Below are 13,211 nucleotides of genomic sequence, written 5' to 3'. Positions count from 1 at the left end.
TTAATTACCAAAACCATGTTATCCCATCATACCATCTCCTCCATAAACTTATCAAGTTTATGGCTTACCTCAACCAGCTCATGGGTGTTAACACACAACTGTCTTGTCCACACTAGGATTTTAAAATGTCCATATTTCCCTAGTTTGGACGAGGTTTATGGGGTACCATTTTCCCAAACTCGCCTTACAGAGATGTGAGAGAGAGGTTGTTCTATATCTGTTTCCCTAACCATATGTCTGCACATACAGTGATATGGAGACACCAAGAGTTCCTCTGAGGCTACGTCTACACTGCAGCTGGGGTTGTGATTTGCAGTGCACGTAGGCATACCCGTGCTAGCTGTACGCTAGCTAGTTCGCTAAGAAATAGCAGCGAGGACGCCAAGGTGCGGGCTTCAGCGCCGGCTGCATGAGCCTGCCTGACTCCCCCCGCCCCCCGGATACATACCGTCTTGTGCTGCGTGCCATGGCACCATGGGCTCACTGCTGTTTTCAGCAAGCTAGCTAGAGCGTGGCTAGCGCAGGTATGTAGCCTATAATGTGGTAGCCTCTAGATAATCCCCTGCTAACAACCCCGCTGATCGGATTTAGGTAAAAACAAAAACAAAGAAAAGTGGAACTAACATGTTTGCGGCCATTGGATTGTTCACGTCACCTGTATTTTAGATCCCTTTTGCCTCGTAGGTTTAAACTGTAAGCTCTATAGGGCAGGGACTCTCTCAGGCTTGGCCTACGCTGGAGGGTTATACTGGCATAGCTGCGTCAGTCAGGCATGTGTTTAAAAATAAAAACCACCACGCCCCTGAAGGACACATCCATGCTGACAAAAAACCCCAGTGTAGGTGTTGGTGGGAGAGCGATCTGCGGTCGCTTTAGTGGGTCTTCGCTATACCTGCTAAATTGACCGTCCAGTGCATCAATTGCCGCAGCGTTGATCCCCGGTAAGTGTAGACATGCCCATAGTTAATTTGTTGAGGGATGTGGTGTTCCTGTGTCTACTCTCCAGGGCCCTGCTGTGCTGGCATAGTCTCTGTAGTGGAGGCATACCCTTATGCAGTGCCTGTTCCAGCACAATGGAACCCATTCTTGGCTGTAACCTCGTCACCGCTGTAATCAACATAAATAAGTTGCTGTAGATTTTGATAAGAGAAATCACTGAAAATAAACTTGTGCTAAAATATTTTTGTAAATGATGTGGGGAGCTGGGAAAATATTCCATTTGCCAGAATCTTTAAAGAGCCACTGTACAAAGAAATATCACTTAAAAAAAAAAATCTTGGTTACTCAGACACTATAGACACTATATTAAAACTGAATTGTTTTAAAGGTACGTGTTGCCATTTATGCTTCACATAATGCACAGCCAACCTGTGGAACTCCTTGCCAGAGGATGTTGTGAAGGCCAACAACATAACAGGGTTCAAAAAAGAACTAGATAAATTGATGGAGGATAGGTCCATCAATGGCTATTAGCCAGGATGGGCAGGGATGGTGTCCCTAGCCTCTGTTTGCCAGAAGCTGGGAATGGGCAATAGGATGGATCACTTGATGATTATCTGTTCTGTTCATTCCCTCTGGGGCACCTGTCATTGGCCACTGTTGGAAGACAAAATACTGGGCTAGATGGACATTTGGCCTGACCCAGTATGGCCATTCTTATATTAATCTCTGTGCTTGGCTCATCATGGACAGATGCTGTGCTGGTTGGGTGTTTCCTCAGTTTAAGGGATGTTCCTTGCATTAGCACAACACCGTTTTGGGTCACGGAGTGTGGTTGAGACTTTCAAAGCAGGATATAACCATGCATCTTTCACTAAAGTTAATAGCAGGGATGTAGCTGGATCTTCTGCATGGCTTTGAAAATATCAGCTGTCAAGACTCTGTCACTGAAACTTACACACACACAACCCTGCCACACTGGGGATTTTGTTTTAGCTATCTAATGTGGGGTTTAGCACTCATTGAATAGCCCTCTTCGGTGAAGCAGAAACCAGCACACAGTGATTGCATGGCAGGCGATATCTTGGCCCAGTTTTATTTACATAAAAACTGTGCTGGTATAGACAGGAAAGATCTGTATGTAATCGTATCACTCAGGAGGAGTTAAAAGGTGCCGCCGGTCAGGGGCGCTGGGACAATTTGTACAGTCGCAGGAGGTGCTGAGAGTCTTTGAACCAAACCGTAAACCCTGTGTATATGATAGAAAGCACTTCAAGCCAGGGGGAGAGTGGCAGCACCCCTCGTTCCAGCACCTGGGGCGCAAGTGTGTGCCCAACATATCCATGCGATTTGACTCAGTCTTTTTGTCTTCCAGGCTCTCAGCATCATGTGGACAAAGCGCTGAGTCTGATTGGTAAGAAGTTCAAGGAACTGAGCCTCACCAACATTTACGCTCCTCCAGCCCCATCACTGATGCTGCATTCCCTCCCTATGACTTCCTGGGTAAGCCCCAAGGCAGCATGCCAACTGCGTTTATATAGACAGACTCCATGGACATGCGTAGGAGATGTATCCATAAAGCCACATTGCATTCTCCCTTCATTTTGACTGTCCAATATCAAGGATGGCCTTATTGAGTAGGCCTATCGTACAATGACTAGGCATCATCAGTTCCATAGATGGGTGTGCTGGAAAGACCGGGCATGTACGGAGTAAACGTGCTCCTTGCCTGAGAACAAAGACCACTTCTTGTTCCATAGCAGCCACTGTACAAGCAAGCAGCCCCACAAAGATTCCTTCAAGAATGTCCTGTGCTTTTCGTGATCAGCACAGATGCGGTTGTTGCATGTCAGACTGTTTCCATCTGTCATCATGCTGCCCTGTGTTTAATTTCCCGGAACACACTCAGAAAATGTACCCAAACCTTCAACCCAAACATTCTTAATCTCTGGCAGTTACATGTCTGACATAATGGGCTTTTGCCTACAGTCTAGACATGTTTGCTCAAGGAAATAACTCTTTGGGTTTTTGGTTTGTGAGTGAGGAGATATTCTGGTTCTGTTCTTACAGTCCATTTGCCACATGGTCAAAGACTGAGACAATCAGTTTCTGTATATATTGGTTGTCATGTGACTGGTAGAATCATACTGAATTGTTACTTTCCAGTAGCATCACATTCCCTTTAAGCGTCTTATTGCAGTTATTCAGATCTGGCATTGTAATCAACCTCCGCTCTGTCCACACAATATTTCACATCTGTTTTCCTTTCCAGATGTTGTCTATAACTGACAGTCCATTTGGTAACAGATCCTACTGGTTACACCATGGACTCCAACATCCGTTAAATAGCTGAATATAGCTTAGGAATATATACCTATATCTGCATCCACAGGCAGCAAGGGGGCTGCATGTTTCTAATTCTTTGAGCCTTCTCCTTTCGGTTTCTGTTTATAACCTTAAAGGGAAACTCCAATACAGCTCAGGTTGTGAGCTAAGTTACAGCATACCATCAAAAGTCTGATGGCTGCGCAATGGCCTATGTGAAATGACTTGGTAGGGAAATCTGTGAAAGTGTCTTCATCTCCGAAACCACCATCACAAACTACTACTTATTTGGCAGTCTTAGGAGAGAGGCCAGGAGCTCCGATGAGCATGGATTTAAACTACTTTCTCCAACAAGTGATTTCTACCAGATCAGAGTTGGGGAATTTTGGCACGATGGCACAAAATGAGCCTGCAATGTTGTTGCCTATAGTCTCCCTGCCCTACTGATAAATAGCATCCTTTAGTGTTGTCATTGTGCGTGCTGCTGCACAACATACACAATTGCTTCCCCAAAGAATTTACACTAATCTGATCCCCCTTCATGAGACCATATGTGAACAGTGACGCTCCGTCAGCTAGTCCTAGGTTCAAACTAGTCTCCTAGAGGTGAAGATCTAAAGAGCCCACTTCTAAATTCCTGAATCACTTAGGCCCCCCCCCCCTTTTTTTTTTTTTGTAGTAGAGTAGATAAGGTATCAGTGAAACTGAGTTTATTACTAACCTTTGGAATGAGTGAAGCTCACGTTGCAATAGTACATTAATGGAAACGTAATGCTAACTCTCTCTGTGGCAGCTCATGCTACCGGATGGAGTCACCGTAGAAGTAATTGTTGTTAACCAAATCGACGCAGGACACATGTTTGTACAGCAGCACACGCACCCCACGTTCCATGTGCTCCGCAGTCTGGACCAGCAGATGTATGTCTGCTATTCTCAGCCTGGAATTCCAACTCTGCCAACTCCAGTAGAAGGCAAGTCATTTTGTTCCTCGTGAATTGTCAAGCAGAAAGTCTCCTCCTGGGATCTGTCCCCGGTCTGTCCTAGTAGCATCTAGCAGACTTTCTCCTCTGCTCTTCAGAGTAACTTGAGTCTAGAGTTCACTGAAAGGTGTTTTTTCAGTATCTTTCCCCTGCACTCCCCGAGAAATCAAACTACAAGCTTTCCATGTTCTCAAGTTTGCCCGGCCCTCCAGAGATGAGGCTCTATGACAGAATTTGTCATGGGTCAGACCATAGAAAACCTATGTAAAAATGAGACGCAGTCATTCTTCACATAACATTATTTACAAATTAATTAAGCTATGTGAGTTTCCTCTACGGAGACTTAACTTGGGAAAATAACATGCAAAATAAATGGGTGTTTGTAGCTCCTAAACATTGGGCAGGGCGCTGTGGAAGATCAATGTAAAAGCTGTGTTTAAAACTACTAGCAAGCCCCCTGTAATAGACTTTGTGGAAGGGGGGGTATTAAAGCTCACGCTTCAGGTCTTCAGCAAAGGTCAAAGCATTAGAGGTCAGGATGAGCCCTAATGTGGGTGGCAGATTACTCCACGTCTGGCTGTTGCAGAGTTCTTCCATTTTCCTTTGAAGCCTCTGCTGCAGGCCAGTGTCAGAGATAGGATATTGAACTAGACGGGGCTTGGTTCTGATCCAGTCTGGCAATTCCTATCTTCCTACCAAGGTAAATTCAAACCAGAACTACTCTGGCCAATTATAAACTACTCCAAAAGCTTTGAATGTAAATCTTGCCACAGCATGAGCTAGCATGAATATAAGCATGAACTTGAGTATTTTTTTTTTTCATACAACACACAGTCAACCTATGGAACTCCTTGCCAGAGGATGTTGTGCAGGCCAAGACTATAACAGGGTTCAAAAAAGAACTAGATAAACTGATGGAAGATAGGTCCATCAATGGCTATTAGCCAGGATGTGCAGGGATGGTGTCCCTAGCCTCTGTTTGCCAGAAGCTGGGAATGGGCAACAGGATGGATCACTTCATGATTACCTACCTGTTCTGTTCATTCCCTCTGAGGGACCTGGCACTGTTGGAAGACAGGATACTGGGCTAGATGGATCTTTGGTCTTACCTAGTATGGCTGTTCTAATGAGCTGTATTGCTACAAGAAGCATGTGTTACCAGTTTCTCGGTGGGGGCGGAGGGGCGTTTTTTATTTGCCTTTCCCATAGCTGGTGTTTTCATCTATCTCTCTAGCCTTGTCAGTCAGGGAGCAGCATTGCTGCGCATTCCTGAAGATGTTTGCTGCCAGCACCCTAATTATAACATCAGGATTATTTTCTTTGCTATCAAACACTGTCATTTTCTCCTTTATAGAGGTATAATTTCTGGCAATGCCTCCAGATTGCTGGTGTGCACTGTAGGGTGGGGGAGAAGCGTTCCCGACATGGCTGTTTCTGCTGTATGTGCGTCTCTCTCACTAAAGCAGTTCAGCATGGTGTATGGGGCCAGCATGATGTACCCATTTTTAAACAAGGGGGTGTTTAATTGAGAGGGGGTGGGTCTGTGTGTGGCGGTTCCTTGGTGGTTCAGAAGGGTCGCAGCTCAGCTGAATCTTTTCTTTTCAAGGCACCTTCCGGAGAACAGATGTTTGTCCACTTTATACAGCGTCACTCAGACTCACCATGCCCCCGTAGAGGACTATTCAGTTGGTTGCGAACGCTCTGAATACTTCCCTTGCTCAAGTTACTCATGTTGAGCTGCTACTTTAAAACAAACAAAAGTGCAAAATTGAACATGCTAAGTACGTTTAGAGAGTTTAAAAGCCTCTTATTACTTCAGGTGGGGTTAGTCCTACATCGACTTAATATCACTATACAGGGCAAGGCAGAGATAAAAGTGTATTGTTACTGCAGCTGCTAGTGGCGCCGACCATACTTGTGCTTGGCGCTGTACGTTCATACAGCAAGAAACAGCCCTTCCCTGAAGAGCTTGTGATCAGAATAATCAAGACAAAAGGTGGGAGGGGAAACTGAGGCACAAAGAGGCGCATTGACTTGCCCAAGGTCATCCAGGAGGTCATTGGCAGAGTCAGCAATAGAACCCGGGACTCCTAAATCCTGATCCAGTGCTCTGTCTGCTGGATCCTGCTGGCTTCCTGCTGCAGGGCGCTAGGTGTCTCGTCTGAAAGCAGCGTGGATAGGTAGCCGCGTGTCCTCCCCTACGCTGCTCTTCTTCCTCAGCAGACACAGGAGCCTGTTCCAATGGGACTTCTATAAACAGGCACTAATGCTGAATCTTCCCCCTCCGCCCTATTTTGCTTTGCAGTTGGTGTGATCTGTGCTGCTCCAGGCTTGGATGGCGCTTGGTGGCGGGCTCAGGTTGTCGACTACTTCAAAGATAACAATGAAGTGGAGATCAGATATGTGGACTACGGAGGATACGAGAGAGTTAAAATCGACACACTCAGGCAAATCAGGTCAGGAACTACGTTTTTCCTCCCTTGACTGGGAAAAAAAAAGAACTTTCATAACTGAGTGTAATGGCTTGATAGGTGTAGGTGTCTCCGCAGTATGATGAAAGCATTGGGGGGAGTGGTTCTCTCAGCAGCGTACAACCATGTTGGACACCTGGCTTCCTCACCGACTCCCCTGCCTCTTACATCGTGCTTTCATCCATAGATGTCTAAGTGCTCCACAGAGGAGGGCAAATGTAATCCTCATTTAAGTAGTGGATAAACTGAGGAACAAAAAAGTGATTGTACCTAAGGGCACCCAGCAGCAAAACCAGGAATAGACCTTCGGCGTACATGCTGCATCCAATACCCCATCCGCTGGGCTGGGCTGCGTCACGAAAACTGTGTCCCTGTGTAGTGACGTGCTGGGTGTGTTTGGGGAATGACGCACTTGTTGTTCTCTTCCTGGTGGGAAGCGATGAGGCACTGCGTACGTAGCACGTGCCCAGCTGGACCAGGGAGAGACGTTGCCCTTTCAGAGCGGGTTCCCCCAGTCCTAGTGGTGCACCATTTGCACGGCTGCGTTGTGGTATGGAATAATGAGATTGTGCAGAGCCAGGGCAGGGGAAGACAACTTGGGAGGAGAACAAATGGAGAAGCACTCGTAATCCCTGCACGTGGGTCTAACTTCCAGCTTCCTACCTCGGCATGCTGTAGGTTCTTCTAAAATTTCCTGCCATTGCTTTGCTGCTGGTAGACAAGGTACCAGTGACTGTTAACACTTACAGTGCTTGAAACATGGCTGCCTGCCACTGGCCTGGTCTGTACGCCTGCTCCCAGTGGAGAAGCTTGAATGAGTGGTGGGAAGTATGAGGAAGCTCTGGCGTTGTACAGATGGAGTGGTGGGCGAGATGAGGAAGCAATCTCATCATTGTAGTGGTGCCTGGAGGACCCGGGTGAGGTCAGGGCCCCAGTGTGCTAGGCACTCTGTGTAACAAGCACATAGTAAGCGATGTCCCTTCATCAGAGTTGACGAAGGACGGGAGAAAAGGAGTACTCCATCTTCATTTTGCACGTGGAGAACTGAGACTAGGTGGAAGAGCCCAGAGCTTGAACCCAAATCTCTCATTCCCATGTCTTAGCCACAAGATGATCGCTCCTGTCGTCGTATGAATTTTGCTCAAACCCTTGTTATGCGTACCGTGTCTATTCTTTTAGCTGTAACTAATCTGAAGCAAATGAATTCCTGCTATATCAGCCATCATCAGTTTAAAGAGTAATAAGGAATTAGGGCAGAGTTGTGTTCTTCTATTCAAGTTGATTCTTTTCTCTTTTAAGGTCTGATTTTGTAACACTACCCTTCCAAGGAGCAGAAGTTTTATTAGACAATGTGGTGCCGCTTTCAGGTAACATAAATCACTGGAGAGAAACTAATGATAGGTGCTCATGGTGCTTGGTTAAACAGGATGGCATCCGTTTAGAAGCCAGAGTTGTCTAGACTTTCTCCATACCATTTTGTGTACAATATCTGAGGTGACTAGAAAGTGGATGAGAAAATTATTTTTTTCTTGCTTGGTTTTTGCCTTTGCCAGCTCTGTGGAACTAGTTCCACTATCTTTCCTGTCTACTCAGTGTGCAGGTTTTTCACACGGCTGTGGATGGAAAGAGAAAGAGAGTTAGGGGAAAAATAAGAATATAACTTAAAACCATAAATTGGCAGAACTACCAGAGGGCAGCTGGAGGACCTAGAACTACTCTTTAAACCCCTCTTTGCCAATGGACTAGATAGATAGCAAGTGTATTGTCCCTTTAAGGTAACTAAATAAACACATGCAGATTAATTCCCAGATCTACTAGACAAACCTCTGACATTCCCGTACTGAAATTGATGGTATGTACCATTCTGAGTGTTCTTAAAAACTGCCTCAGTGCTCAGAGAGGAGGGGAAATTCTGTCCACAAACGTTTCCTATGTTGTTGCCGATAGAAATCCAGCCATGTTTTGCAGGTGCCTAAAAGGCTTTTCAGTTCTCAATATTGAAGGATGTTAGCCCTACCCACTGATAGCACCCTTTGATGTCAGGACTCTGGGTATCAGGAGAGGAAACCCTGCACGGGCGGTAGGCACAGGGTTTGCCTCTGGCGAGGCTGTGGATGGATGGCAAAGGTCGAAAGTCATTCCATCCCAAGCTACCAGCAGCAGAGTTCACTGTTGGCATGCACTCTGCAATAAGGCACCTCTTGCAACATCTGCAGCAGCATAGGGAGTGTCATTGAAGAGTACACAGACAGTATTAACGAAGAGTGCAGCTTGCAATGTTAAAATTCCACCCATCCTGCAAGGGACTTCTTATCCTGTCGATTAAATTCCATTGAATAGTGCCGAGTTCCTGTTCACTAAACTCCCTGCAGGACAAGGGAGGTCCTGAGCTTCCTTGGCTCAGGAGTGCCACATTGAAAACTGAAACGTTAATGTAAACTACCACATGTGAAGACACCAAGTGTCCTTAGCAATTACTTTGAATCCATTTATGCACATGTGGCTACTGAGCTAGGATCCTTTTAAAAAGAGAAGTGTTCATCATCTACCCTCTGTAATACGCATTTCAGTGTGATCTCGTTCGGCTTCATATACTGTAGATGCCCATAGCAATGATGAGTGAGTGAGGTTCTTTGGTCTGTGTTATGCAGGAGGTCAGCCTAGATTATTGTAATAGTCTCTTCTGGCCTTAAAACCTATGAGCCTGTGAATGTCTGACTTGTTTTCTCCTTTTCTTTCCAAAGATGAGGATCACTTTTCATCAGAAGCGGACTCATCCGTTAGTGAAATGACCAGAGGTACACCTCTGCTTGCACAGGTTTGTATATTATTCTTCATTTGGCACTAGTGCAATGGCTGCTGGAATAGTGTGTCCAGTGCTTGTGTCAGTAATTCAAGAAGGATGCTGATAAATCAGAGAGGGCTCAGAGACGAGCCATGAGAATAATTAAAGGATTGGAAACCATGCCTTAAAGTGACAGACTCAAGGAACTCAATCTATTTTGCCCATCAAAGAGATGGGTAAGGGGTGACTTGATCATGGTCTGTAAGTACCTAGATGGGGGAACAGAGATTTGATAGCAGGCTCTTCGATCTAGCAGACAAAGGTATAACAAGATCCAATGGCTGGAAGTTGAAGCTAGACAAATTCAGCCTAGAAATAAGGCTTACTTTTTTTTAATGACAGGTTTCAGAGTAACAGCCGTGTTAGTCTGTATTCGCAAAAATACCCTCACCATTAAAAAAAAAAAAAAAGAGTACTTGTGGCACCTTAGAGACTAACCAATTTATTTGAGCATAAGCTTTCGTGAGCTACAACTCACCGATGAAGTGAGCTGTAGCTCACGAAAGCTCATGCTCAAATAAATTGGTTAGTCTCTAAGGTGCCACAAGTACTCCTTTTTTTTTTTTAATGGTGAGGGTAGTAAAGCATTGGACCAGTTTACTAACGGTTGTGGTAGATTCTCCATCACTGGCAATTGTTAGATCAGGATTGGCCGTTTTTCTAAAAGATATCCTCTGGTTCAAATTGGAATGAATTCAGGGAAGTTCTAGGCTCTGTGATATACATGAGGACCGACCAGATGATCACAATAGCCTTTCTTGTATTTCATAGATTATAATGCTGGAATATATGAAATGTCTAGAAAACGGTCAGTGCTGCTTATGCTTGGGCAGGATTCTCTTATCCTAAAGTAACAGTACTTCCATAGTACTATGATAAATCAAAAGTTAAGTGAAACCCTCTGGAGATGGGAAACACTCAGCTCTTACCTGCTACTAGGACTCGTGCTAGTGAAATCTTGTCTCCCAAGCACGGACCAAGTGTTCTCTGGAGTAATAACACCGAGCTCTCTCATGCTGCTCTTGATCTGTAGTTTTTAAAGCAATGGTCAAAGGAGAGGCAACTATCTTTATTTTATAGATGGGGAGACTGTGCCACTGTTCTCCTTCTCAGCCCCAAGAAGTGAGAGCTTAACAGCAGCAAAGCTATGTCTCAGCTCACTGATGCACCAGCTTGTCTGCTGTGCTATATACTAACACATATGTCTGTTTCCAGGTCACAAACTATGACAGTGCAACGGGCCTGCCTCTTATCCAGCTGTGGAGTATGATGGGAGATGAGGTGCGTACACTTGCAGAAATGTAGTGCTCTGGTTTGTATAGACTCCAGACGTGGGTTTAAAAACCTCTACTTTGAGTTATGGGGATTTCTTTTACTGTTGCTTTTAGGCTGGTATTTCCTTCATCTGTCTCTCTCTCATTTTTCCTTAGGTGGTGTCAATAAACAGAGCTTTGGTGGAAAGAGGATTTGCTCAGTGGATTGACAGTTACTAGTAAACTCTGAGAGGCCCCAAGCGACCCTTTTTTTCTAAAAAAATAAAATAAAATCCTTTTTTTGCACTGTATTAGAATTGGGTTTGGCAATCCTGTAGGGAAAACGTGTCTGTTTACACCACTGCGCAAAACCCTGTGGTCCATTGAGACTTGTTTGCTTGACTGTTACCATTTCACTTGAAATACATACCTCATTTCAGTGAAAGGCAGGGAGTTCCTAAAAGCCATAAAAAAGATACTGTAGCTTTAAAACAAAACCTGTCCCTGGCCTAGTTCTAAGAGTTATTTAAAAAAAAAAAAGTGGGGTTTGCTTGAAGCTAACAAAACACCCCTACCATGTGTTTACTGTAGCTGCAGGTCTATTGCACAGATGCCCCAGAGGTTCAGTGGCTGCTTTTTCTGAAAGTGATGTTGGCTGTTTCTTAGAAATAGGTTTGCTGCCTAGAAAGCCAACATCAAATACGTAAGGGATTTAAAGTTCAGTTGTCTATTGACTTTTCCATGTTGTGCCACCAACTTGCACAAGCTTTGTTCGTCTGATCCGTTACTGATGCTGGGAGACAAATGAATTGCATTCATGGCACTTACCCTGGCACATGTCTCCTGGTAGAAATGTTTTAGGCTTGAGCTGCATGGGAAAAAAACTTCATCTGTGCAGACCTTTGAAACGTAGGATGAATTACCACTACAACTATAGATTGTAAATCTGCTAAGTTCCAGATCATGTATTTTTTAAAAAAAAAAAAGATTGCCAAACCCGATTGTAATTTGTAACCATTTTCTAGCTGTGCAAGTCTGTGTAAATATATATAAAATCATTGTAATATTTTGTAAAAGAGAAACACTGGAAATCACAAAGGGAACTTAAAAAGAATTTTTTTCCACACCAAAATGTCCTCTGTAAGTAGAAACGGTTTGGAATCCGTCAGTACAGCTGACGTACTTGGTGCATCCGAATGTGGGAGTGTTTCTGCTCTGCTGTGTACAGGATTAGCGTTGCTCTAGATCGCTGTATGGTATGATTTGTGATCACTGACTCCTTTGCTGTACAGATCTGTTTAAAAAAAAAAAGTAACAATTTGGAATTGATATTGCAGTGGTGTTCTTTCTCTCTCTTGATTTATGTTGGTCCCTTTTAGATTGATATCAAATGTGGAATTTAAAATTTTGTTCAAATAATTTAAGATAACTTAATACTATTAAAAAAATATTGTAATGTACCTGCATTTAGACATGTGTATTGAGTTGAGGTTTGTTGCTGGCTGGGAAGACATTTGACAGGAAAGCACTGGTATAATCAAGCCTTGGAAAATGAGAATCTTTCAGACCAATCCAGAGACTTTTTTTTTGTTTTTTGTTTTTTACTTTCGGTGAGCTGACATGCTGGTCCACCATGCAGACATGAATGTAGCTGCCTACACCAGGATTTGATCAGATCCATTCAGATATGGTTTGAATGTATTCTCTTTTTTATGAATTCTCTCTATTCGGGGGTGTACAGTTTAATGTTAGCAATAATGATGTCCAATGAAAACAAAATTGATAGCTTGGTTAAATCTAAAAAACAAAAAATCCTCTTGGAATGTGTTTCCCATTTCAATTAAAGCTCCAGTTTTAAGCCATCTTAATCAAAATGTGATGAGTAAGAGCCTTCATTTCCAGGCCTCTGGTGGTATAGGTGTTGGTGGGAAGGGATCTTTACTTGATAGAGTGGCAGGTGAGACCAAATGGTGATGGGTTTTAAATGGGACACACAAAGGTGAACCTTCAAACCCCCTGTTCATTGAATTCTTTGATCACTACATCAAGTTTTGTGAAAGACCTTGGACACAGCATTTATACGCTCCTTTTTTAAAAATAAATTCTCTGCAAAAACCTTGCGGTGCAGTCTAGTAAGCACTGGTGCATCGGGGGAAGAGTATATTACATGCAGATGAAATATGAGCTATGCCGCAGTTTGAAAGAGGTGACCTCATGTCACAGCAAAGGAGTTCCTTACCTTGAGTTTTGTGAAGATTCAAGTCCCAGGCATACTGGTTCTAGTTTTGCAGGCTATGTGGTTTCTTCTGAAATTAGCAGGTGTACTCTTCTTGTGTGCTGAGCAATATGATAATGTGCCCTTTACTGTCTAGGCGCTTGCGTGGCCCTCATAGTGTCT

At 44.1% G+C, this 13,211-nt stretch overlaps 1 protein-coding gene across 1 annotated transcript in view; it reads left to right on the top strand.

The window, feature by feature from the left end:
- AKAP1 (A-kinase anchoring protein 1) overlaps nucleotides 1-11,106 on the top strand; it is a 41,509-nt gene extending 30,403 nt beyond the window's left edge. Inside the window, exons 5-11 of the mRNA XM_037880309.2 lie at nucleotides 2,315-2,442; nucleotides 4,058-4,235; nucleotides 6,550-6,700; nucleotides 8,015-8,082; nucleotides 9,460-9,533; nucleotides 10,776-10,841; nucleotides 10,991-11,106. Coding sequence (XP_037736237.1) covers nucleotides 2,315-2,442; nucleotides 4,058-4,235; nucleotides 6,550-6,700; nucleotides 8,015-8,082; nucleotides 9,460-9,533; nucleotides 10,776-10,841; nucleotides 10,991-11,053 — 728 coding nt within the window. The 3' untranslated portion in view covers nucleotides 11,054-11,106. The remainder of the gene's footprint in view (nucleotides 1-2,314; nucleotides 2,443-4,057; nucleotides 4,236-6,549; nucleotides 6,701-8,014; nucleotides 8,083-9,459; nucleotides 9,534-10,775; nucleotides 10,842-10,990) is intronic.
- Nucleotides 11,107-13,211: the final 2,105 nt, after the last annotated feature.

This window comes from Chelonia mydas, chromosome 17, assembly GCF_015237465.2.
Source record: "Chelonia mydas isolate rCheMyd1 chromosome 17, rCheMyd1.pri.v2, whole genome shotgun sequence".
Classification (NCBI taxonomy): domain Eukaryota; kingdom Metazoa; phylum Chordata; order Testudines; family Cheloniidae; genus Chelonia; species Chelonia mydas.
This window is presented reverse-complemented; position numbering and strand designations above follow the sequence as displayed.